At 44.2% G+C, this 26,529-nt stretch overlaps 1 protein-coding gene and 1 long non-coding RNA gene across 4 annotated transcripts in view; one reads left to right on the top strand and one right to left on the bottom strand.

Annotated features, from left to right (window-relative positions):
* Positions 1-7,869: 7,869 nt before the first annotated feature.
* ERMAP (erythroblast membrane associated protein (Scianna blood group)) lies at positions 7,870-26,237 on the top strand. 3 transcript variants are annotated; one of them, XM_036079193.2, is made up of 12 exons: positions 7,870-8,089; positions 16,162-16,251; positions 16,482-16,820; positions 17,087-17,365; positions 18,852-18,968; positions 19,507-19,539; positions 20,537-20,569; positions 22,324-22,344; positions 23,134-23,154; positions 23,252-23,278; positions 23,371-23,397; positions 25,046-26,237. In XM_036079193.2, the coding sequence occupies exons 2-12, from the start codon at positions 16,173-16,175 to the stop codon at positions 25,768-25,770; spliced, it is 1,701 nt and encodes a 566-aa protein (XP_035935086.2). In that variant the 5' UTR covers positions 7,870-8,089; positions 16,162-16,172; the 3' UTR covers positions 25,771-26,237. The 3 variants fall into 3 exon arrangements, with proteins under 3 accessions (XP_035935086.2, XP_035935085.2, XP_035935087.2); XM_036079192.2 differs by having other exon boundaries at positions 7,870-8,092; XM_036079194.2 differs by lacking the exons at positions 7,870-8,089; positions 16,162-16,251; positions 16,482-16,820 and having other exon boundaries at positions 17,089-17,365; positions 19,507-19,535.
* Positions 18,828-26,529, bottom strand: part of LOC118527400 (uncharacterized) — a 55,037-nt gene continuing 47,335 nt past the window's right edge. The window contains exon 3 of the long non-coding RNA XR_013448216.1: positions 18,828-18,945. This is a non-coding gene — a long non-coding RNA (uncharacterized LOC118527400). The remainder of the gene's footprint in view (positions 18,946-26,529) is intronic.

Here is a 26,529-nt window from a genome sequence, read left to right as displayed (position 1 = left end):
TTGTTATAATCTATCTTTCTGAAATTAAAAAAAAAATTTCTGTATTTTTAAATTTCTAAGAAAAAAAGAAAAAGCAAGAAAGAATAAAACTTATAGAAAGAGGGAAGGCAATGCAGCAAACTTTCTCTTGATATTAAATACTTAAATACTAAAATGAAATCCCCTCTCCACTCTGAGCCTTAGTTTCGTGTATGCAAAATGGGACAACAGCCCCTTCCCTGGCGTGAGGAGCAAGCGAGACGGCCTGTGACACGTTCCTACACTGCAGCGCGGTGTTCTAACTGCGAGGCCACCGCGGCCCGGCGGGGCGAGCCAGTCCCAGCCTCGGAGCGGGGCGGCGGGGAGGCCCGGGCCGCGCGCAGTCTCAGGGCCAGGGCCTTCCCACCTCTGGCCGGCCGGGCAGTTACGGCCCGGCTCGGTCGCAGGGCCACCGCCCCGCCCCGGCCCGCCCTCCGCCACCGCCCGCCCTGGGCCCAAGCCCGGCCCCAGGAGACGCTCCCCCGCCCGCCGCTGCCCTCTCCGGGTGCAAGATGGCGGCGGGCGACGGTCAGGAGTCGGCGCCGGCCCTCCCCGTCTCGGGACTCCGGGACTCCGCCGCGTCGCCGGCAAGGCCCCACGTGGGACACCCCGGCCTTCCCCTACCTCCCGGCCTGGAGTCGCGAGCCCGCCGCGCCTCGGATTGGGCGGGGCCGGGGCGGCGACCCGGAGGCGAGGCCGGGAGGCGGGGCGGCGGAGACCGGCGCGCTCTGAGGCCCCGCCCCCTGAGAGGCCCGCGCGTGCGTAGAGATCAGAGCTGGACGTCTCCCGTTTTTCCCGAGCGTGGGCTCTGGAACTGGGGAGCTTTAACAGTGCCTTCCCGGGAATATTTTCTGGGGCAGCTGCTAGGCTTTGAAGGGTGAGATCTGAAGCCTGGGCCGAGAATTGTAACTTTCTGGGCCTCAGTTTCTTAATTCGAAAAGTGGGGATGGTGATTTGCGCCTTCTTGATTTACGAGCTTGTTAGGAAGACCAAGTGAGGTTTTGCTGGCCACAGTGTTTTGAAGCAGGAAGTCAGGACAAATGTAAATAACCAATATAAGTATAGAAAAATGTTCAAGCTCACTGATAATACATCATTTTACAATTACAGTTGTTTTACAATTACAATTTTACAATTATAATAATTTTACAAATTAAAATAGCTGGCTGTCGTTTTTCATTTATTAGAACAGGATTGAAGAAAATAGTAAGTAAATGCTTTGACAACAGAAATCTTGTTCAGTCTAATAATAATAACAATAATAACAGCTGCCTCTCTTCGGGGCTTATGATATTCCACACACCGTTCTTAGAGCTTCACATTTATTAACTCATTTATTCCTGTTGATACATGCGTACAGTAATGTACATGTATAGTGACATGTTATTATCACCATCGTACAGATAAGGGAACAGAGGCACGGAGAAGTTAAGTGACTTGTCCATGGTTACACAGCTAGCAAGTACCGCAGCAAGTACTTCAGCCAGGATTCAGGATAGGACAATGGCCTATCCAGAGGAACACATGTTGTCCAGATCCCCTACTTCTGTTCCTCTAAGAATTAGGCAAGAATTGAAACAACTGATGGATGCTAAGCAGGAAGTTGTTCAATGGATATGGAGTTTCCGTTTTGTAAGATGAAAAAGTCCTAAAGATCTTTTGCACAAGAATGTGCATATATTTAATACCACTGTACTGTACACTTAAATAAGGTGGGAAATTTTATATTAAGGTTTTTTTTTACCACAATAATTAAAAAAGCACAACCTTTGACTCAGCAATTCCACTTCTAAGTTATCCTAACTAAATAATCAGAGATAGCACTATTCTTAAGAGTAAGAAACTGGAGGGGTGCCTGGGTGGCTCAGTCTGTTAAGCTTCTGCCTTGGGCTCAGGTCATGATCCCAGGGTCCTGGGATCAAGCCCCACATCTGGCTGGTGCTCAGTGGGGAGTCTGTTTCTCCTTTTCCCTCTGCCCCTATCCCCTGCTAGGGCTCTTTTGCTCTCTCTCTCTAAACTAAATAAATAAAATCTAAAAAAAAAAAAAAAAAGTAAAAAACTGGAAACAAAATAATTGTAACAGGGGTTGATTAAATAAACAATAGGATGGCTGGCATGGGATTCCATGCAGCCACTAAAATGACGTAGAAGAATATTTATTGACATAATAAAATGTTTTTATTAAATGAAAAAGTTACAAAGAGGAACATACAACATAATCACAGTAATCACAGTATTTGTTTCAAAAAAGATTATTGTATACATACGGCAAAGAGGCTGTATGAAAATACACCAAAACATAAATCCAGATTTTTTTGAGAGTAGAGGGGATTTTTTTTTTTTTTTTTTTTTTTTTTGAGAGAGAGCTCACGATCAGGAGCAGGCACAGAGGAAAAGGGAGAGAATCTTAAGCAGGCTCCACACCCAGAGTGGAGCCCAAAGAAGGGCTCGATCTCACAACCCTGAGATCACGACCTGAGCCAAAATCAAGAGTCAAATGCCTTAACTGACTGAACCACCCAGGCGCCCCAAGTGTGATAGATTTACCTTCTTTGTGCTTTTCTTTATTTTGCAAAATTTCTACAATGAACACTTATACTTTAGTAAGGTTTATACTTTCTTTTAAAGAGAAGAAAGTCTAACAAATGTTATTTTAAACTTCTATATTAATTTTGGTTGGATTATTGTTAATAATAAACGTGGCCAGATTAGATTGGAGTGTATTACAGCTGGAAACAGGGCAGGGACCTTTGGAAAGCTTTAGAAAGACAGCTAAAACAGACTGGATATAGGGTATAAAGGAGTGGAAAAGCCAAAGAATATTGGAAAAATAGACACTGATAAAAAAGAAGGTATGCTGTTGGCTTGGGAAAGGATTGAGGAAGAGGGTAAGTCAGAGGGGTGTGTGTGCATGTGGGTGTAAGAGAGAGTTTAAATTTAGAGGGTGCAAGAAGAGTTGTCTAGCTCCAGAAAGGACACTGGTTTGGAACTCTTCATCAGGAAAAGTGAGGCTGGAGTCTGGAGGGAGTGAAAGTCCCCTCCTTGTTCTTCCTCTATGAGTTTATGATCTCTATCCATCCATCTACCTATCTTTCTGTCTTTTTGTGACCATCAACAGACTTGGCCAATGTGCACAATTCCCTAGTTGGCTGAGCCAGAGTTTACATTAACATAACTATGGAATATTTTTACAATTGAGCTGTACACCAGACTAAGATTACTTTCACTTTATTGAACAACCTTTCTCTCCTAGAGTCAAAAATTGCCTTTTTTTTTCATTCACTTAATTATGCATCTATTGTTAATTCTTCCCCCAAATTCTCCATCTGGACTATAAAACATTTCTTGATCTGGTCATGTGAATCTGGTGATCTCTCAGTGTCTTTTTTTTTTTTTTTTTTTTCTTGGAGACATCCTTCCTCGAGCCAATCCTCCTCTCTCCAAATTGTCATCTTGGCCTCACTGTCCAACTATTGTCCTAGGATTTCCCCTAACCACATTCTGGGGATTCCCATCTCTACTCTCTGGTGCCAAATCCCCTGATCATCCAGTTGTGGTTTATTCTCTCATTTCAGAAGAGCACATTCTCCAGTAACCTCCCCAGAAGGGGTTCATGGGAGGTAAATTTTTGAAACCTTGTCTAAAAATGGCTTTATTTTCTCTCACACTTGACAGCTTGGCAGCATACAGATTTCCAGATTGGAAATCATATTCTCTCAGAATTTTAAAAGCATTGATCCATTGTCCTTTAGCTTCTCATGTGGTTAGACTCTGGGGAAGTCTGATTTATTCTGATTTCCATCATGTCCTATGTAATTTTTGTTTGTGAGTTTGTTTTCTGGAATTTTTTAGGATGTATTTTTTTCCTTCATCTTTGGTGCTCCAAATCTTCATAATGATGTCACCTGGTAAGTCTTTTTCATTCATTGTGCTAGGCACTCAGGAAATGTCTAGGCTTTGGGGAGACTTTCTCTGTGATAGATTTTCTTGTGTTTAAAATCTTTTCTTTCTCATTTTCCCTCTCTTGGTTTTGCTTATTCTACTTTATCAGAGATTCTCCTGAACTTTATCCTCTAGTTCTTCTGTTGAATGTTTTAGTTTCTGCTATAAAATTTTAATTTCCAAGACTTTTTCCTGGTTCCTTGGCTTTCCTTTTGGTAACCTCTTGCTTTGTGTTGTGGATTCAGGACCTTCTCTTCTTTCATATTTCTGAGGACATCAATTGTGATTTTCTGCCATTTTTCTTTTACTTCCTAGATTGTCTTTGTTGTTTATTTATTTATTTATTTTTTAAGATTTTATTTATTCATTTGGCAGAGAGAGAGACAGCAAGAGAGGGAACATAAGCAGGGGGAGTGGGAGAAGGAGAAGCAGGCTTCCCGCTGAGCAGGGAGCCCGATGTGGGGCTCAATCCCAGGACCCTGGGATCATGACCTGAGCCAAAGGCAGACGCCCAATGACAGAACCACCCAGGCACCCTATCTTTGTTGTTTATTTTAGTCTCTGGCTTTGGCTTTGAAGTTGGAGGCTTTCCTCAAGTAATGATAACAGCTACCATATATTGGGTGTCAAGCACTGTTCTGAGTATTTTACATGTTTTAACTAATTTAATCCTTATGCTACTCTAATGAAGTAGTTACCATTCTTACCGGTAAGGAAACCGAGACACAGAAAGGTGAGGCTCTCATCCAAGTCACAGAGCTTAGAAGTGGACCTGAATCTAATCAAACCTCTAGCTTTCCAATTCAGCAGAAATATGAGGGATAGAGAAATAAATTAAATGATACCACTCAAAGGCAATCAGCCAAATCCAGAATGTAGGACATTGTACAAGACAAATTTTTAAGTTTTACCAACAATCAAGAGTATGAAGAAAATTTTAAAAGGACAGAGGGATCATTATAGAATGATCCCTTTAGAATGATCATTATAGAAGTGATCATTATAGAATGATCACTTTAGAAACTTAACAACAAAATGTAATATGTGTATCTTGCTTGGATCCAGTTTTGAACAAACCACATGTAAAAAGACGTGTTTGACACTGAAAACGTGTGAATGTAGACTGCATATCAAATAATATCAAGGGATTATTGCCAGTTTTGATAGGTGTAGTGGTAGCATGATGTATGTAGCTGTGTGTGTGTTTATGTGTACCTTAAAAATTATTGAGGACCCTAAGGAGCTTCAGTTTATAAAGGTTATATTTTTTGAAATTTGCCATAGTAGAAATTAAAGTAAGAAGTTTTAAATATAATTATTACTTCACTTAAAGACAATAATAGGGGGTGGGGGGATGGGGTAACTGGGTGACAGGCATTAAGGAGGGCACGTGACGTAATGAGCACTGGGTACTATATAAGACTGATGAATTGGGGCACCTGGGTGGCTCAGTCAGTTAAGCATCTGCCTTCAGCTCAGGTCATGATCCCGGGTCCTGGGATCGAGTTCCGCATCAGGCTCCCAGCAGGGAGCCCACTTCTCCCTCCCCGCTTGTACTCTCTCACTGTCTCTCCTTCTCTCACTCTCAAATAAATGAAATCTTTAAAAAAAAAAAAGACTGATGAATCACTGACCTCTACCTCTGAAACTAATAATACACTCTATGTTAATTATTGAATTTAAATAAAAATTTTTTTAAAAGGCAATAATAATACACATAAACACTTATGTTAGCATAAACATATGTTAACATAAACATATGTAAACATAAACATGACATAAACATAACAAATACACATGTTAACATAAACAACACGTTTTATGAAAAACAACTTTTCTGAAACAAAAAAATTAGTGAGAAGAGTGGTACTGTTTTACATATCTATACATCTCTTAAGTGTCTGGCTGGCTGGGACAGCTGGATTCTCATATCGGCTCTTGCATTTGATCTGCGGCAGGAGGCTGTGTGGTTGAAATGGATGGAAAAGGGCATTTCACTCGCCTCCCCAGATAACTGGATATTCTTCTTTGACACTATAGCCACACTTGGCAAGTGGTAGTTTCTGAAAGGTTACTGCAGCATAGGATCTAAAATCATACCAGTAAACTTTTCTTGTCTTTTTCCCCTCAGCTTTATTGAGATATAATTGACAGAGAGGTTTACAACTTGTGAGACTTGATACATTTATATGTTGTGAAATGGTTACCACCATAAAGTTAGCTGACACCTTCCCATCCTGTCACATAATTACCATTTCTTTGTTGTGGTGGGAACAATTAAGATGTCCTTTCTTAGCAACTTTCAAGTGTATAATACACCAACGAACTTCGTATACTCTGTTACAGTTAAACCCACTGGTTTATCTTGCATATTGAATAGATCTTTTACCTTTGCGTGATTTTTGTCGACATGCATTAGCCATTTGGAAGTTATTGGTTCATGGAGTTATGCAGCTCTTTCAAATGTTGACACATTTCATTACACAACATCAAAAAACCACTAATCATTAATGTCACTGCCAGTCTCATGAGAACAATCTTTTTTTATTGGGAAGCTCTCAAGCCCACAGGAACAGATGAAATGTCAACACAGTGAAAAAATAAACAACAGCCTAGTATTATTATGGACATAAGAATACTGGGGGACCTCATGAAAGGATCTCAGGGGCTCCTGGAGTTCATGGACCCCAGAGACCCCACACATGGCTGTCCTAAAGAAACTCTTGCACACGTGAGCCAGGAAAGAATGTTCCTAGCAGCACTGTTTGTAAAAGCCACATTTTTATCAATGAGGGAATGGACGAAATCTTGGTATATTCATACAGTGTCTACCACACAGTAAGGAATGAATGTATCAGAGCTCTGTGAATCCATCTGGATGAATTTCAATATCTTAATCTGTACTCCAACAAAAAGCAGAGTGTGAACTGAGTCCTTCCGTGCAAGTGCTTACTTAAGAGGTGATCCCAGGAATCAGAAATGGTGAGTGAGAAGAAAAGGAAGAAAAAGCACTAAAATGTGCATTCTTGAACTACTGATGTCTGTGGGTTACTGAGCTCATTCCCTCTGGGAACTCTCTGAGGTATTGTGTAGAGTACAGCTCAGAACTCTCCCTCCAAAGGTGTGAGGCTGGAGCATTTTCCACTGACGCCTGTCACTGCCCAGTTGGTCCCCTGGGCTATTCAGGTTCCTAAACTCCTGGGCTGCATACAGGTTGAACAGCCTTCCCAGCCTTCATAGATTCAGATAAGCAAAGAGACACTGTGGCTTTTGAGGTGGCTTGCTGGCAGCTTGCATGTAAGTTTCAGCTACCCCAGAATCGGGCAAGGGTTGGGGGGATGCTGAGGGCATATGGTGTGGGCCACCACAGGTGTCTGCTAGACTCAGAAACTAAGGTTGAGTGAAAAAAGGAAATCACAGAGAATTATGTACAATGTGCTCCATTTGTATAAAGTTCAAAAATACATAATGCGTTGTTAAGGATACAATTATGGATATTATGAATATAGAGTTACGGATATTATGAAAGCAGGACAGGCAGGAAAGGGTTTATCACATGTTGGGAGACAGTAAGCAAGTCCGTTTGTCAGAAAGCACACGTCAGGGTGCAGCTGGAGATAAAGGTAGTGAGTTAAAGAAGTTAGCTAATTGGTGGGTGTCTTTGAAACCAAACTTCAATTTTACTCTAATATGGAAAGTAAAGGGGAGCAAGCTTGTCAGAAAGAGTGTGATAGGATCGAAACATATTGAAGGGAACCACTACGCAGCTATCTTGGGAGGGACAGGGGGCTGAGAGGCAAAGGTCCCTTACACCGGGTAGCACTGGGGGGTTCCCTTGCTTTTAGGGAGACTCCTCTTCGCTCTCTTCCTTTATCAGGAGCAGACAGGCAGGGTGTGGCTTGTTGGTGTGTAGGAGACAGTTAGAGGGAAGTGTGTGGGACAGGGGGAGCCCCCGGCTTCGGGCTTCTTTGGGCTTCCAATAAAAAGGTGAACTCTTGCCAGGCTCACCTCCGTAGCCTTCCTGATTCTCCTGCCTGATGCCTCATCTCCCTGAATGGACGGAGGGAACGTTCCCAGCTTGGAGAGTCCAGCTCTGCTGGTGAGGGACAAAGGGCCCTCGATTCCAAAGGTGGTGAGTCCTTCTCCCCCTCTCTTCTCTTCATTCTTTTTAGTCCTTCAGCTTTCTCAAGATCCTCAAGTTCATTGGAGAAACGATCCCCTTTCTTGTCACTCACATTTTAGAGGACGAAATGGGGGAAGGGGCAATGAGCACAAAAGGATGAGTGACAAGGGGGCTGGATAGGTTTTGACGAAAGACTCTCATTGAAGTATTATTGTTATCATTATTAATTATTACAGGTATCATCTATTTAGCCCTTATTATTAGCCAGGTCCTGTGCTGTGTGCATTTAGACGGATCATTTGTAGATTTTGAGGGTCTTCTTAGCCTGCTTGATGTTGTCAAGGGAACTTCCATTGTGTGTTAAAAGTTTTGAAATTAAACTCTTTAAAACCTAAAAGTAAATGAGTGCCTGGGGACAAAATGTTTCCAACATGTGTAGTAGAAAAAAATTGTTACTGTATGCATAATTTTGCAAACCATTAAAGAGACAAATGCCCACATTAAAAAATGGACAAAGTATTTAGACAGGTAATTGACAAAGTCCAAATAACAAGTAATCAAAAAAATATAAATTAAAATAAAACACCATTAATTCTTTTAAAAGAGATGCCATTTTGTTATCATTAAAATGACAAAGATTTTTTAAAAACATAAAACCCTGTGACAGCAAGGTTGTGAGAAATAAGCCATTTCCTAACTTTGATAAATTGATCTGACCTTTCTAGAAGGCAATTTGGCAGCGCACATTAAAAGTCTCTCTATTTTAAAGATGGGAAACTCAAAGCCTAAGAGTTTAAGGGGCTTGCTTAAAGTTACAGAGTCAATAGTTAGTTAGGGACTAAACCAAGATTAGGGCTAAGACTTCTAACTCTGGCCCTCAATGCATTACCAATTGTAGCAATGCCTATAATATCAATGTGTCAGAAAACCTAAATATCCTACAGTATAGAATTATTTTAAAAATTCTCTGATATCCATGATGGAACACTTAAGTCATTAAAAGAATATTTTTTTTTTTAAGATTTTATTTATTTATTTGACAGAGAGAGACACAGCGAGAGAGGGAACACAAGCAGGGGGAGTGGGAGAGGGAGAAGCAGGCCTCCCGCAGAGCAGGGAGCCCGATGTGGGGCTCGATCCCAGGACCCTGGGATCATGACCTGAGCCGAAGGCAGACGCTTAACGACTGAGCCACCCAGGCGCCCCTAAAAGAATATTTGATGGTGTGGGAAAATGTACATAATGTGGTGCTTAGGGAAGTTGTCAGATATCAACAGTACATACAGTGTGGTCCAATTTTTAAAAAAAGTTATACACATGCACCGAAAAAATATTTGAAGAAACATGTCTCCGGGTGGAGGGATTACAAATGATTTAAACATTTTTAGCCATTTTTGGGGGTAATTTCCAGATTTTCTACAATAAGTAGGATAGAGAAAGCAATGCATTTTGTTTAATAAAAACTTTCTTAAAAAATATTTTATTTATTTATTTGAGAGAGAGAGAGAGAGCACAAGCAGGGGGAGGGGCAGGCAGAGGCAGAGAGAGAAGCAGACTCCCCACTGAGCAGGGAGCCCTGTGTGGGGTTCGATCCCAGGACCCCAGAATCATGACCTGAGCTGAAGCCAGATGCTTAACAGCATGAGCCACCCGGGCTCCCCCCGCCAAACTTTTTTTAAATGGCTGAAATGCTCTTTTTAGATGAGATTATGAATGAAATTCACATCTTTAATAAAAAAGCTAAGATCTTACATCACACTAGTCACACTCTACCCAACAACAGAATACACATTTTTAAAAAAGACATGTGAAACATTTACCAAGATAGACCATATGCTCGCACATGAAACAAGTCAGTAAGTTTAAAAGGATTCAAATCATACAATGTATGTTTTTTGCCCATGATGGAATTAAATTCGAAATTAATAACAGAGGGGCACCTGGATGGCTCAGCTGATTAAGCGCCCAACTCTTGGTTTCAACTCAGGTCATGATCTCATGGGTTGTGGGATTGAGCCCCGGGTCTGGCTCCGTGCTCAGCGGGAAGTCTGCTTGAAGATTCTCTCCCCCACCCCTGCCCCCGCTCACCTTTCTTGGCATGTGTGTGCTCTCTCTCTCTCAAATAAATAATCCCTAAGAACAAGAAATTAATAATAGAAAGGCATCTTGAAAGTTCCCAAATATTTAGAAACTAGATAACACACTTCTGAATAACCCATAGGTCAAAGAAGAAATCAAAAGGGAAATTAGAAAGTATTTTGAACATAATGAAAATAAAAACCACCATATATCAAAATTTGTGGGATGTCACTAAAGCAAGAGCTAGGGAGAAATTTATAGTACTACATGACTATATTAGAAAAGATCTCAAATCAATGACCTAAGCGACAAGAAAAAGATAAACCCAAAGGAAGCAGAACAAAGGAAGTAATAACAATCTGAGCAGAAACTGATATAGTAGAAACCAGAAAAACATTAGAGAAAATCAATGAAATCAAGAGCTGGTTCTTTGAGAAGATCAATAAAAATGATAAAGCTCTAGCCAGACTAATCAAGAAAAAAGAGACACAAATGACCAATGTCAGGAATGAGAGGTGACATCACTACATTAATTAATTAATGAAGCAAAATTTTTTTTTAAGATTTTATTTATTTATTTGACAGAGAGAGAGCAAGAGAGGGAACACAAGCAGGGGGAGTGGGAGAGGGAGAAGCAGGCTTCCCGCTGAGCAGGGAGCCCGATGCGGGGCTCGATCCCAGGACCCTGGGATCATGACCTGAGCCGAAGGCAGACGCTTAACGACTGAGCCACCCAGGTGCCCCATATGAAGCAAATTCTTGAAAGACCCAAACTACCAAACTCTCTCAAGAAGGAGTGGATAATCTGAGTTATCCTATGTTTATTTTAAAGACATTGAATGTGTAGTTACAAACCTTCTCATAAAAAAAACTCCAGGCTCAGATGGCTTCAGGGGTGATTTCCATCAAACATTTGAGAAAGAAATAATATCAGTGCTGCATAAACTCTTAGAAAATTGAAGAGGAGAGAATACTTCTCATCTTATTCTATGTCAACAGCATTACTCTTAATTACCAAAATCAGAAAAAGGTATTACAAGAGAAATACTGACCTTATCTTTCATGGACATAGAGGCAAAAATTCTTAGCATTTTAAAAAATTTTATCCAAAGATATAGAAAAAGGATACTACATCATGATTGACTGGGGTTTATCCCCAGAATATAAGGTTGGTTAATATTTAAAAAATCAACCAATGTATTTACTGTATGAAACAAACTAAAAATTAAAAGTTATCTGATCATCACAATAGATACAAAAATGTCATTTGACAAAATTTAACATCCATTCCTGATAAAAACTCTCAGTAAACTAGGAGTGGAAGGGAATTTGCTTGACTTGATACAGGGCATCTATGAAAAGCTTATATTACACCCAATGGTGAAGAAGGAATGTTTTCTGCTAGTATCAGGAACAAGGCAAGGAACCATGCAATAAGGCAAGATAAGGAAATAAAAGACCTCCAGATTACGGAGGAAGAAGTAAGACTTTCTTTATTCACAGAGGATGTGATCACCTATGTAGAAAATCCTATGGAAGCTACAGAAAAACTCCTAGAACTAACAAGTGAATTTAGCAAGATCATGGATATAAAATCAATACACAAAAATCAACCATGTTTTTATATGCTAGTAATGAAAAATCAGAAATTAAAATTAATAACAATACAATTTACAATAGCATCAAATATTAAATATTTAGGAATGAAGCTGACAAAAGATATGTAAGATTTATACACTGAGAATTATAAAATACTGCTGAGAGAAATGAAAGAAGACGTGAATAAGTGGGGAGATAAACCATATTCATTGGCCAAAACACTCTATGTTGTTAAGATATCAATGGTCCTTAAATTGTGTATGTATATTGAACTTGAGGAAGTGAAATCATATTTTACATTTATTACGAGGACTTTCTTCATAAAGGAATTCCATGATAATCACTCTGAAAAGTGAGGAAGTCTCTTGCCCATTTTGTATCTCATGCTACAGGTGTATGCCTTCATTCATTCTTTCATCTATTTATCCATGTTTTACATTCTACTTACTTCCAGAAAGGATCCTGTCAGTTTGCTTGCATAATACCCTGGTGTGTGCATGATTGCCTTTCTTATTCCAAGTGTAAAATGAGGAAAGTAATTTCTACTTTTCAGGGTTATTGCCAATACCAAAGACAATATATGTAGAGTACCTATAGGTATAGGAAATGGGAGCTACTGTTAATATAGAACAATATTAGCAATTCAAAAACATATTTATGATTTAGTGTTAATTCAATCCTACACTAATATAATGTTGATTATTATAATATCGATATATGTTAACTGAGAACTTGTTAATTTTCCATTCCAAGCTCTGAGAATAGGGCCGGCTGAGCAGCTACGGCTGCAGCTTCTGGCTGTGGACCCCGGGGGGGGGGGGGGGGCACTTCCAGCTGGGCTTCTTTGCCTTCCTGGGCTGTCTGTGCCTTTGCTCAAAGTTTACTCTGTTTCTCCTCCTTCTCCTTGCTTCCTGGTCATCTTCCTCCTCTGTCTTTTAATATTCACTGTGTTTGTTTTCTGATCATCAAAGTTATAGGTATTCAAGGTAGAAAATTTGGAAAATATAGAGGAAATAAGGTCACCTTTAATCCTCACTGCCACCCCCCAGAAGTAGTCATTTTTTAGTATCTACATTCTTGCCTTTTTTTCCTAAGCACCTTCTCCCTAAATGGTATCATACTATGCGTATTGCATTTAAAGTTATTGGTTTGGATTATAGTAAAAATTTCCCGGTGCTATTAAAGATTGTTCTATGGCGTGATTATGAGATGCTGCATAGTATTTCATTGCAAGAATGTATCATAAATAGGTCACTATTCATTTTAAAGGACTTTTGGGTTTCTTTCAGTTTTTCCTTTTCAAAAATAACTTTGTGATGAGCATCCTCACCAGTAAATCCTTATGCACATCCTTACTGATTCCTATAGGATTCTTTTCTGGAAGTGAAATTACTGGGTTAAAATTTTGCATATGTACACATCGTTTGATACTTATGGCTAAATTATCCTTGTGACAGTTGTTTTGCAATGAACAAGAGAGTTGGTTTGCCCACATGTGTGATAATTCTGGGGATTTTAAAAAAAATATTAGATAATTTAAAGGAAGACAAAACATATCTAACTGTGGTCTTAATTTGCATTTCTCTTTTTGACTAGAGTGTGAATGTCCTACTTCTGATGTCATCCTCCCTGGGGTTAGTCTGCTCCCACAGCTGCTTTCTGTTCATCAGTAACTTGGTAATGTGCTTCAGGGAGACTCCCCTCCTCAAGCCACCTCAGCTGCCCTCTTACAGAGTGAACAGTATGCTGGAAGGACTTCATTTGCTTTTTTATTTTTAGAATCTGGTGCAAATGATTTCACATGTATTTTCTGTGAATCCTTACTATAGCCTTAGCTATGAGATAGGTACTATTAATAGCTTCCTTTCATGTGTAAATTGAGAGGAGACTTGGAAAAACTAACTAACTAACCTGTCTAAGGTCACACAGCCAGGTAATGGCAGAGCCAGGGCTGGAACCCAAGCTGACTCTAGAGCCCATCCTCTTACTCACTTAATAATCTATCTGAATCCTGGAAGATGGGGCTGTGGGGGGTCTCCTCTTACTTGACTTCAAGCAGCCCTGGTTCAGCGTGGAGCTCTGTGTCACTCTGGGCATGTCTATCCAAGGGGTATTACAAAAGCACCTTCTATTTGAGGGTTTTAGGGATTGGGGTAACTCCCGGGGATCCCAGGCCCTGCTTATTTCCACCTTGGATGATAATTTTTTATTTATTTATTTATTTATTTATTTTAAGATTTTATTTATTTATTTATTAGAGAGCGAGCGAGAGAGAAACAGCATGAGAGGGGGGAGGGTCAGAGGGAGAAGCAGGCTCCCCGCCGAGCCGGGAGCCCGATGTGGGGCTCGATCCCAGGACTCCGGGATCATGACCTGAGCCGAAGGCAGTCGCTCAACCGACTGAGCCACCCAGGCGCCCGATAATTTTTTTTTTAAAGATTTCAATTACTTATTTGAGAGAGAGACAGAGATTGAGACGGAGAGCACGAGTAGGGGAGGAGAGGGAGAAGCAGGCTCCTCACCGAGGAGGGAGCCTGATGTGGGGCTCGATCCCAGAACCCTGGGATCATGACCTGAGCCGAAGGCAGATGCTTAACCGACTCAGCCACCCAGATGCCCCACCTTGGATGATAATTGATAAGGCAGAGAGATTTTCTCCTTTACCTAACTTCTCTTGTTCAATTTTCGAGTAGCTGGTAACCTGTGGAAAAATGGGTGGGATAGAGGGAAAAAAAAGTCCTAACTGTAATCCTAATCACACTGTGTCCTGGTGCCATGTTGCCAGTTGCAACCCTAGGGGATTAGGGATGGAGGTTACATGCATCATGATTGAAAAACAAAAGCAAAACAAAAACAACCCTAAAGCAGTGTGCTGTTTGCCATGAAAGAAACAGAATTGGAAATTTGTTCAAAGCTTAAGTCCATTTTCAGTTTCCCAACCTCCCTTTGACGGCCCCACCCCTCCAAGTCCCGTTTTGCCTATTCCAAGACCTTCGGGGGCCTAGCCTGATGACTTCTACAAAAACCCTCCTCTTTGAAAAGGATTTGAAATCTTGGGGAGAATTCAAGAGACATTATCTCTTCCGGGAGTTTTTTGTTTATTTGTTTTTTAGAGAGCGAGAGCACGACTGGGGCTGGGGGGACAGACAGAGGGAGAGGAAGAGGGAGACAGAGAATCTCAAGCAGGCTCCATGCCCAGTGAGGGGCCCAGGGAGGGACTCGATCTCACAACCCTGAGATCATGACCTGAGCTGAAACCAAGAGTCTGATGCTTAACCGACTGTGCCACCCAGCTGCCCCACTTCCTCCAGTGTTTTTACATTTAAACTTCATCCCCAGTTGTGGCATGGAAGATTTGTTTCCTTTCTTTTTTTTTTTTTTTTTAAGATTTTATTTATTTGACAAAGAGAGACACAGCGAGAGAGGGAACACAAGCAGGGGGAGCGGCAGGCAGAGGGAGAAGCAGGCTTCCTGCCGAGCAGGGAGCCCCATGCGGGACTCGATCCCAGGACCCTGGGATCATGACCTGAGCCGAAGGCGGATGCTTAACCTACTGAGCCATCCAGGTGTCCCGAAAGATTGTTTCCTACTAAAGGGATTTCTGGCCGTAGCAAGTAGGTGGGGAGAGAATTTTCTAGGAGGGAATCCTCTGGGGTGTGCTTATGGTTCATGCACCCGGTGATTTAGTAAGACCGACTACAGCACATTTATTGAGCGCTTGTTCTGCGAGGCATTTGTGGCAAGAGCTTTCCATGCATTGTCTCCTTGAACCTGGGAAAAAGGTTGCACCTTTATAGATGAAGCACTGGAGGCCCACAGATATTAAGCAATGTTCCCAGGGCCATGGAGCTAGTACGTGAGTGGAGCCAAGACTTGAGTCCACTGTGGGTGGAAGATGGGCTAGCAACAGGCCCTTTCCAAGTCTGGCTTGGGACACTAAATGCTAAAAGAAGCCAGTATTCTGGTGTGCACCTGTTTAGTACTGGGTGCAAGTTCTCGTTCTTCCAGACTCCTCCCTAAGCCTTCCAAATCACACTCAGTGCCTCACCCTCCGTGTCACCATGGTCCTCACTCATGGCATTTATAGACACCCCTGACAGCAGCCTCCACATTGAGAACTTCCCTCCTTCAATCCTCACAATAATCCTGCCAGGAGGCACAGTCATTATACTCATTTTAAAGACAGAGAAACAGAGTCTCAGTCACAAGGTTACCCAGAGAAGTTGTTATCAGTTGACACGGAGGTAAGTGGCAGAGCTGGGATTCCAGCCCCGGGCTGCGTGATGGCAGAGCGCTTGCTGAGCAGCCTGCATCCGCACCCCACCTCCTTACATTGTCCCCACGCCCACATCACGCTCACCAGCCCTTTCTGGTGTCTCCTTGCCTCTGTCCTTGCATAGTTCGGACAGAGATGGCAAGTTCCTCTGGCTCCTGGCTCTCTGGCTGCCTCGTGGCACTCGTGTTCCTCCGGCTGCCGGTGCCCTTGTCAGGTAGGAGTTGGTGGACCTCTTTCCCTGCCTGGGAAGTCTGCTGGAGGAGTCCCAAGAACAAGGGGGCCTTATTTGTTCCCGCATTCTGTTCTCCAGCCCCACCCCCAGTCCTTTCCAATGCCCTCCCCAGGCCCTGCCCTTCGCCAAGACATCCCTTTCATCCCCCGCCCAGCTCCTGTTCTCCTGTCCCTCCCAGACGCCCTTGTCCCTTTTCTGTCCACACCGCACAGGGGACGCCGACGACTACCACCTGGCCCCGCTAGGGGGCACAGCCCAGCTGCTCTGCCCGCTCGCCCTGTGGCCGGTCACAGTGCCCGCCGTGGTGACGTGGCTGCGGTCCCCGAGCCCGGACCGCTCCCAGGTCGTGCACGTGTTCCGGGACGGGAGAGACCGGGAGGAAGGCGTGATGCCAGAATACAAGGGGCGGACGGCGCTGCTGAGGGACCCCCGAGAGGGGAGCGTGTCCCTGGAGATCCGCCACGTCCGGCTGGAGGACCGAGGGCTGTACCAATGCGAGGTCCAGATCGGAAACCTGACTCGAAACGGCACCGTGACCCTGCAGGTGGCAGGTTAGTCATTCTCAAAGGGGGGACAGAGGTGCCCCCAAGACCTGAATCATGGGATGCAGTTACCCTAGAGGCGGATTTGTGAAGGTGTGAGAATGAAGCCAGAGACTCTCTCACCAGGTTGGGAGGAGCATGGGGGTGGGGAGAAGGCAGGCACGCAAGTGCCATGAACAGACCTGCCACCCCGGGGAGGCTGCGGGAAGGGGACAGGGCTCTGGCGGGGACCGCGCCCCCACTGCCAGGCGTCTCTGCTCCCTGTCCCGCTCCAGTTCTAGGCTCCGACCCTTACATCCACGTGAAGGGCTACGACGCTGGATGGATCCAGGTGGTGTGCAGGTCGGTGGGATGGTTTCCACAGCCTTTGGCCGAGTGGAGAGACCCTCAAGGCAGGGTGCTTCGACCCCTGTCGGATGCCCATGTCCTGGAAGCTGGGCTCTTCCGGATAGCGGTGTCCAGCAGAGTCAGGGACAGCACGCTGGGGAATGTGTCCTGCACCGTCCACAATTTGGCCCTTGGCCAAGAGAAGACCACAGCCATGCTCATAGCAGGTAAAAGCCAGGGCAGTAAACGGGCTTGAAGCCCCTGGCAAAAACTTGTACCTTAATGGAAACTTTATAAAGAATTTTCATATTTTTTAAATTCTAAAAGTAACACATGTTTGTGGTAGAAAACTTGAAAAAAAGGATGAACATTTTAAAGAAACCAAAAATGGCCTATTATGTCATAAATTAGAACTGCTGCTAACCTTTTGGGGCATCTCTTTCAAGACATTCTAGTATGTCTGTATCTCTGAGTGTGCATGTGTTTGCATATATGTATTCTGCTGGGTCTTTTTCCCTTCAGTTACAACGTCATGGGCATTTTCTGCCCATGCCCTTAAGTAGTTTTCTGCAACATGATTTTTAAGGGCTACACAGTACTTCGTTGTGTGGTTATAGCATAATAAAATTAATCAAAGCCCTATTTCTGGACATCTGGACGGTTTCCCATTTTTCCTCCTATTATGACAAATGGTGCAGTGAACATCTTTGCACATATTTTGGGAAGTGATACTGATTATTTTCTTAGAATGCATTTCTGGAATTAGAATTAAGAGGTTCAAGGGGTATGAATCTTTTAAAGACCCTTGAAACACGGAGCCATGGGGCAGAGCAGAGTGGTTTTGGAGCCAAGAAAGACAGACTGTGGCCTGGGGTCCCAGATGAGACAGGGTCATGACTTCTGTGAATCCCTTCTTTTTTCTCTCTCTGTCCCCCTCCCTTCCCTTACTACAGCCACTGCCCTCTCACTAAGTGCTAAGTGCTTTACTTGCTCGACCTCTTTAAATCTCCCAACAACCCAGCAGGACAGGGATTATATCACCTCTATTTTATAGATGGTCAACCAGGCTTGGGGAGGCTCAGTCTCTTGCCCAGGGTCACACACTGTTGAGTGAAGTCTCGCATCCAGCTGAGCCTCTTCCCACTGGTCACAGAGCTTCTTCTGCTCTTTTTTTTTTTTCTTCTTCTTTCCTTTCTCCTTCCTTCTTGCTCAGGCTTTAGGTCCGCTGCTGTAGCACCACAGAAATTGTTCTGCTGCTGCTGGTAGGGCTCAGGGCCGAGATGTCACTCACTGACTTGTTTCACAGCAGGGTGAGGACTTGATGGGGAGACAGGTGGGTGCTCACGAGAAGACAAGAGATGATCGCTGAGGAAGCCCCTCCTATCCTCCAAAGTCCCCAGATAATGGCTCCATATAGGGCAGGACAGGGTTGTGGTTCAAAGGTGGAGTTTAACCCGTTGTCTTCAGGCAGGACCACCAAAACCACTCCTAAGAAATGAACATCTCACTTTAAAGTCATCCCTGGGTCATCCAGGGTTGGAGTTACTGAGAGAAGCAAAGACCCTCACCAGTCTTGTCTGGAGGTCTCTCCCTAGACCCGATAGAGACGATTGGGATGTGCTTGAGCCATCTGCCATCTAAAACAGGGTCCTTGGCATGGGAGAAGCTATCGAATGTCTCTTTGAGGGTGGCCATTGGTGGTTTCTGTTTTAGCCCCATCTCCAGGGAGGATCTCCTCCTCAGCAGTGGCTCTTGCTGTGATCCTGCCTGTCCTGGGGATTATCATCATGGTGGGCATATACCTCATCTGGAAGCAAAGAAGATCAAAAGGTAACTAAGTGGTAAGGGAGCCCCAGCTGGCCAGAAGTGGGACAGGCTTCTCTAGGAAATGGCCGGGGGAAGTAGACGTGGACATGAATTATCCATAGGTTGGAGACCCTGCAAAATGGCTGAGAGAACTGGTAGAGCCATGCTTGGGGACTCCCAATGCAGAGAGGGTCAGAGAAACTGCAGAAAACCCCTGGGCAGAGCTGTGAATCCTTCTCTTTTGATAAATTAAAAAATAACTGATCATGCCAGCCTTCTAGTTAATTAAGAAACTCAATTCTATCCATGAGATGAAACCCCATGAATACGGTTGAATTTCACAGGATCACAGGGTTGCAAATGACCCTGAAAGTCACAGAATCCAATACTCCTTCCCCTATCTGATGGTTTGAAGACCCTCTAATCCTTTCAAACAGTTGCACACCCACAGTGACAAGGAGCAAAGTCCTATTCGGGCAGCTTGGGCCATCTTTGGACAAACCTGCCTATTAGGAAAAGCCCTTCCTTAAACTGAGCTGCCATATCTCTCTCTGTCTTCTAGAGAAGCTTCTCTACGAACAGGTGATGGAGGTAGGTAAGTGTCCTGAGCTGGGTGGGGATGTTACTGTGTTTTGTTCGTTTTGTGCTCCCAGGGCCCACTAATCTAAATTGTATACCTGAAAATCCCACTATCTGCTGTCCTTGCTGACAGGGGTGGTGGGGCATCTATACCTGTCTTTTCCAGTTTTTGCAGACTCTTGTCAGAGCTTGCCTTCCAGTATGTTAGGTGATTTTTGTACGTGAACTCAGTGCTTGATCCTATTCTGTGGGAGTCGTGTAGATCTAACATGGGGGGGGAGCTTTTATTTATTCAACAAACAATTGGTAATTGTCTACTAAGTGCCCCAGATTATACTAGACGCTGGGGTCACAATGGCGAGTAAAAGTAGACACAGTCTGTGCCTTCTTGGAGCTTTCAGTCCAGTCAGGGAAGCATACCTAAGTGAAGTAATTACACAAATAAATGTGCACAAACGCCACGAGAGGAAGTTCTAAGGGCCGTAAAGACCAGAACCAGGAGGAACCAACCGACCAAACTTGAGGGACAGGAGCGGAGCCCCACAAGAAGTGATGTTTGATCTGGAAGACAGGCAGGCTTGGAGGAAGAGGGAACAGAAAACCTTCCACAGCAGAAAGAACAATATGCGAAAGACACACAGTGCAGAAGTGAGGGGAAAGGTGACAGGGGATGAGGTTGTGGACTTAGCAGGGGTCAGGCCAGGGGAGGCCTTGTAGATCAAGATCATGTGAAGGGTTTCGGTTTTTCTTCTCGGAGAAGTGGTAAAGCAGTGAACAGGGCAATCCTGACCAGAATTGTGCTTCGAGAAGCTCTCTCTGGCTGCGGTGTTGAGACGGGACCAGAGGGAAGAAGACAGGATGTGGGGGGCACCATTTCTGTCATCCAGATGAGAGATGGTGAGGGTCTGGGTCAGGGAGGTGGAGATAGGGAGGTTTAAGAGCGGGTTAACTCAATAGGAGTTGGGGACCCTCAAAGTAATGGCACAGAATCTCATTTACTTTTCTTCCTCTAGAAAATCTTCTCTCAGACCACGCAAAAGAAAAAGGTAATTATATGTATAGAATAAAGAGTAGGGAACAAATAACAAAGAACATATTCTTTCTACTTCTACATGAATGCCGACAGACTATCATACATACATTACACACACAAACATGCACACGCACACGCACACACATACATCTTCCACTAATATTATTGGAATTTACTTTCCCGTACCAAGGGGCTATAGGGCGGCCATGGTGAGGGGATGCCCTTGGTCAACATTCATAGGTCTGGATTGTCCTGAGCTTCTTTCATCAGCCTTTCCACCAATCACTTAAAAAGAAGGTCTACTTACTATTTAAGAAGGTAGTATTATGGTCATATGGGGTATATGAGCATCTCAAAAATCCATACAACTTTTGCATTGAGAGAGGCAGTGTGTTATGATGGGAGGATCACAGACTCCACAGAAAGTGACTGGATCAGTGACACCTGGCTCAGATCATCCGTCTGCCACTTACTGGTCTTGGACAAGGCACTTTACTGCTCTGAGCTTTGGTTTCCCCATCTGTAAAATGGGGACAGTAAGTCCCTTCACCTGATTGTTTTCAGGATTACAATAGACAACTTAAAAAGTTCTTATTACAAAGCCTGGTACCCCTTTCCCTCCCCATTTTTCATCTTCATTAATTATTTGCCCTGGGCCACTGTGAGTAAAAGTTAGACACACCCAGGGTACCAAAAAATGGGAGCTCTGCCCTTGGAAGGTCTTGCTGGGAAGACAAGTCCCTGGCTCAAAAATGGCTCCATCTGCACTGATTTCCGCATCTCCTCTCCTCCAAGGTGGTGAAAGTGTGGGCACGCACACCTCAGGGACACTATGGCTATTCTGTCCAAGGGCAGAAGGCATAGTGTGGTGTAGCGGGGCCGTCCTCTGACTGGGAGGCAGACAGACATAGGCTGGAATCCAGCCTCCCTGGCCACTTGTTAGCTGGATGACCTGGGCAAATCTCCATGTCCCTCTGAGCCTCAGCCCGCCACTCTAGAAAATGAGGATACTAATTATAGGCACCTCACATTGTTGAGGGGATTCAGTGCCCACCTCATTATAAGAACAGGACACAACAAATGGAGGCTATTAATAACAGGAATCATAAAAATGATAAGTTCCTTAAGGGCCATATCATATTCGGTTTCACTGCCCGAGCGTGCAATGCCTAACACATGCCCAGCCCTTAGCACACGGCATGGCTGCGGACTCAGATGTATAACTTTAATTCTCTGGCAGAGCCAGCACTAGGAGAAAATGTGGGCTGATGGCCTTTCCGGAAAAGCCACAAGTACAGCACTCTCCGGAAGTCTACAGCTTATGTCCCCAAACCTGGGATCTCCAAATGTATCAGTCGGTCTGCAGGACTTCAGGGGAGTCACTGTCGAGAATAATAGAGCCATATCCACGAGCTGATGCTAGGCCTTCAGCTAGTCTTACAGCATAGCTATTACCAACAGTAGGTTATTAAAGGGCAGCAAGACACACATGCATGAGCACACAGAAACACACAGAAACACTCAAGGGGATCACAGAAAAGGAGCCAGACAGAAAGGGAGGGCCGAGAAAGGAGAACCCAAAGTTCTGGGCAACCCGGGTCATTGGGAAAGTGGCACCAGCACCACCAAGTTCTCCAGTCCAAACTTTGAGAGATGTGACTGGTTTCGGTGTCCACAGGCTGGTCATCGCCCTTTCCACCAGGGGGGATGGAGTGATGAGCCTTCCTGTGTCCCGTCTATTCACTCGTGCCTTTTTCTGTTTTTTAGGAAGGCTCCATAAAGCCCTCAGTAAGTTCCACACCTCATCCGTGGCACAAACCTCCTTCTGCTGATGTCTTTGCTTTAGGATGAGTGTCTCGGTTTTACTTCTTGCAGCAGAAGAGGGCGGCAAGGGTACTTGAGGTCATGGGGGTTGGAGATGTATTGGCTCTCAAAGTTCTCTCTTCTCAGATATTCCCTGTTCCTCTTTCCCATAGAACTGTTATCTGGAAAGGTCTGACCAGGAAGCCCTCACCTCCCATAGGTGAAGCCGCCTGGGAGACCCTTTATATTCCCTAGGCGTGACATTCCCTTAGGAGGGATCCAAAGCATATGGATCCTCATTAAAGTGAATATGTGGAGCAGTGTTTCTCCACAACTTCACATATGAGAACCTCTTGATAACCAAAAAAATCTCCAGACACGGGACGACATGTCTATTTTATTTTACATTGAGAAAACATACCTAAGGAAATCACATGGAAATTGGGTGATTGTTTTAAATGAACTTATACTTTATTCTACTCCCACAACATCCTACAAATGTTTACATTGTCCTGACCTATATGCAGAAGATGTGTCATTGACTCGGTCTGCTGGGACATGCTGGTGGACACAGGAATTGGTTGACCCTCCGCCGTGTCGCCAGGGAGCCCTGGCCCATGGCTGGGAGCCACCGCTGTTACAAGCCCCATCATGGGGAAGCTCAGTGTATTGCTACTGAGGATCCGATGTGGGAATGTGGTTGGGATGGGACCGCAGCGCTCTGGGCATGTAGAAGCCCTTGTTTTGATTGGTCCAACTGTTTTTATTCTTTAGAGAAACTCCGGAGTGAACTGAGTAAGTGTCCCATGCTCTTTTAACTCCCGTACCACCTGATCTCCCATTGGGTCTGTATTTCCAGCAAGAGCTCACCCCCTTCTTTCTTCTTGTATAGAGTTGAAAAGAGCTGCGGCGAACTCAGGTGAGGTACACTTTTCCCACACTTGGCCCCCATGCCCCAGGAGTTCTCAGTTTTTCTATCTTTAATTCAAGCATCCTCTTTACGTCTTTTAGGCTGGAGGAGGGCGAGGCTGCACTTTGGTAAGTTACACCAGTCAGGTCATCCACATGTCAGAGCCCATAGCTCTGGTCCTGTGGAATGCAGACTGTCATTTAGAGCTTTTTAAAATCAAATCTGTTTATCTGCTTATCAAATTAAAAAAAAAACTTTGTGATTTTTGGGGTCACATTTAGATTTAGAAAGTCTCCCCTCTTATAGAACACTGATAAATATACATGTTGATCTTCTTATGGGTTCTCTATGATTTTTGAGATTTATCTTAAGTTTATTGGTTATTTGTACATCATCTTTGTGACTTGTCTGCTCCTGTCCTGTCCTGGCTACTTTTTGATTTGTAAGGATTCTTTCTATATAAAGTATACTAGTTCTTTTCATATTTTTCACAACTTATTTTTCCAAGTTTTTTCATTTTCATTTTACTTTCCTTATGGTATTTTTTTGGTGCATGAGTGTTTTGTTTTTATGTAGTCAAGTTTATTCGTCTTTTCCTGTGTAGTCTCTTCCATGCTTTCAAGTTTGGGAAGTCCTTCCTACTCCACAATTGGACCAATAGCCAGTGCTCCTATTTCTGTCTACACACCTGCCACATCCTTCTTCAAAAATCAGTTTTCTTTTGGGGGGGGTGGTGACTGAGATTCTCAGAGAAGAGAATGGGTGAGACCCATGCTCCCACAGTGCAGACTACAAAAAGCTTTCGTAGTTTTATTCTAAAAGATTTGCACATCTCTTTTCATTTTATTCCTAAGTAGTGGGAGGGTTTTTTGCTGTTATTTTAATGAGACCTGTTATTTTCACTGCTTTGCTTATCAATTTTCTGGCTGCTCATCCCCCTTCTGTTCCCATGGCTTCCTTCAGGCAGGTACAATAGAATTGATGAGTTGGCACTTGAGAGAACACCAGATCACCAACCAAGGTGCTCAGAAACCCTTCTGACACTCACGGTCTGGCTCACTCCCACCGCCTGACTGAGTACAGATTTCACGGGTTCACTCTCCAAGAAGAGCCTATTTTCTGTACATGGGGAAGGGGGGAGACTCACTGTGACCCTCGTAATCCACAATTTTAAAGAAGAATCCTTCTCTCTATATTACCATTTAGAAATGATAATTATAAGCAATGATTTTAACTACCAAGCATCACATACTCACTGTGTGAACTAGGCACCATCTCCTATATTAGCTCATCAAATTTGTACAAATTTATACACATTTGTACAAATGGGAGCCCCTACTCCCATTTTACAGAGGAAGGAACTGAAGTTGGGAGATAAATAACAAGCCCAAGGTCACAAAACCAGCAAGTGGCAGAGCTGGGACTCACACATCCTAGCTGGCTACTGGGTCTAACATCAAAGCCTATGTTTATTATCATCCATTAGATTCCTTGGGACCATCGAAGACAAAGGCAGTGTTTCCTAAGGATTAAGGCAGCTTCACAGACAGATGAAATACATTTTCCTCTTTCAACTTAATACACTGCCAGCAGATCTAGGAGACTGGAAGACAGTTTTTCTTTGGCTCCTGAACACATAGGGGAGGGGGAACCATGAGATCAAATAGGCCAATGACAGTGGTCACAGACCTAGGGATTATCTTTCCCTCCAGAGCTACCCAAAGATCCCCTAAGACCTTGCCTTTCCCAGCCTCACCTGTCAGTGACTCTCTGCAGTGGCAGTGACCCTGGACCCGGACACAGCACATCCCAAACTCATCCTGTCTGAGGACCGGCGATGTGTGAAGCTTGGAGACAGAAGGCAGCCTGTGCCCGATGGCCCCCAGAGATTTGACTTTGTCGTCAGCGTCCTGGGCGCTGAGTACTTCGTGGTGGGCTGTCACTACTGGGAGGTGGACGTGGGAAACAAGACCAAATGGGCCCTGGGAGTGTGTAGTGAGTCCGTGAGCAGGAAGGGGAAGGTCACTGCCACGCCCGCCAATGGACACTGGCTTGTCCGCCAGAGTAGCGAGCAGGAGTATGAAGCTCTCACATCCCCACAGACCACCTTGCGCCTCAAGGAGCCCCCACGGTGCGTGGGGATTTTCCTGGACTATGAAGCAGGCATCGTTTCCTTCTACAATGTGACCAGCAGATCCCACATCTTTACTTTCACCCACACTTTCTCTGGCCCCCTTCGCCCTTTCTTTGAGCCTTGCCTTCATGATGGAGGGAAAAATACAGCACCTCTAATCATCTGCTCAGAACTCCAGAAATCAGAGCCACCAACTGGCCACAAGCCAGGAGAAAAAGACCATGCGAATGGAGACGTGGCCATGAACGTGGACCCTTCCTTACTCCCTCCTCAGGCACCGGAGCCTTTCCCACCTGGGGATATGATCCTGCCCTGGCCCACTGACCTTGCCCCAGCCCTACAGGGGCTCAAGGTTCCTTCTTTTTAGGGCTGTACCTCATTACCTGCTCCCCTGATGGTCCAGCACCCTGCCCTGATTTCAGTCTGTTGGCCCAACACCTGATTCCGAAACATCCCATCGCCTTTCCCCAGTTCTAGACCTTGTGATTTTGATTCAAACCACCTTTCACTCAGGGCTCAGTTCTAAACTCTGTCATCCTTCTGGGGACTTAAAATTCCCATTGCTCTGGAAGAATTCCTGAAAACCAAATGAAGGTTTGGTGATGATTAGGTTTAGGTGATGATGGTGAATGTTTCATCAAGATACAGGGGTTCTCTACTCGAGGAGCTATTTAGAGGAACTTCACCCTGCCTCATCCTGCACTTGACCTTTTAGTCACGAAGTTATGGTGCCCAGTCCCTGACTTCTCTCTTGTCCCCTCCACAATGGCTTTTTCCCTTCTCTCAGTGCAGACCAAAGCCAGCTTTTTAAAAGTAAACATATTTTGGGTCACACGCTCTTCCTTCTTTCTTCTGGAATATGGGGTGGGGAAGCTGGAAGGGTAAAACATGCCATCATTTTCTGTTTCCTTGATGCTTGTTTACAGTATAGTTTCCTGACATCCGGAGCTAATGTACACGTTTTCAAAGCTAACTTACCTATTGATGCTAACCAGGTGCAGGGATTTTAAATGTGGTAGCCATAATCCTGAAAAGCCTCAAGAACACAATCAGGGAGCTGGGAGGCACAGTTTCAAACACAGCAGCCCAGCTGTGCGTGGCCTTGGAAAGACAGCCATGGATGAGT

The sequence above is a fragment of the Halichoerus grypus genome, chromosome 5 (genome assembly GCF_964656455.1).
Source record: "Halichoerus grypus chromosome 5, mHalGry1.hap1.1, whole genome shotgun sequence".
NCBI classification, from domain to species: Eukaryota; Metazoa; Chordata; class Mammalia; order Carnivora; family Phocidae; genus Halichoerus; species Halichoerus grypus.
Note: the sequence above shows the minus strand (reverse complement) of the source record. Positions and strands in the feature narration are given on the sequence as shown.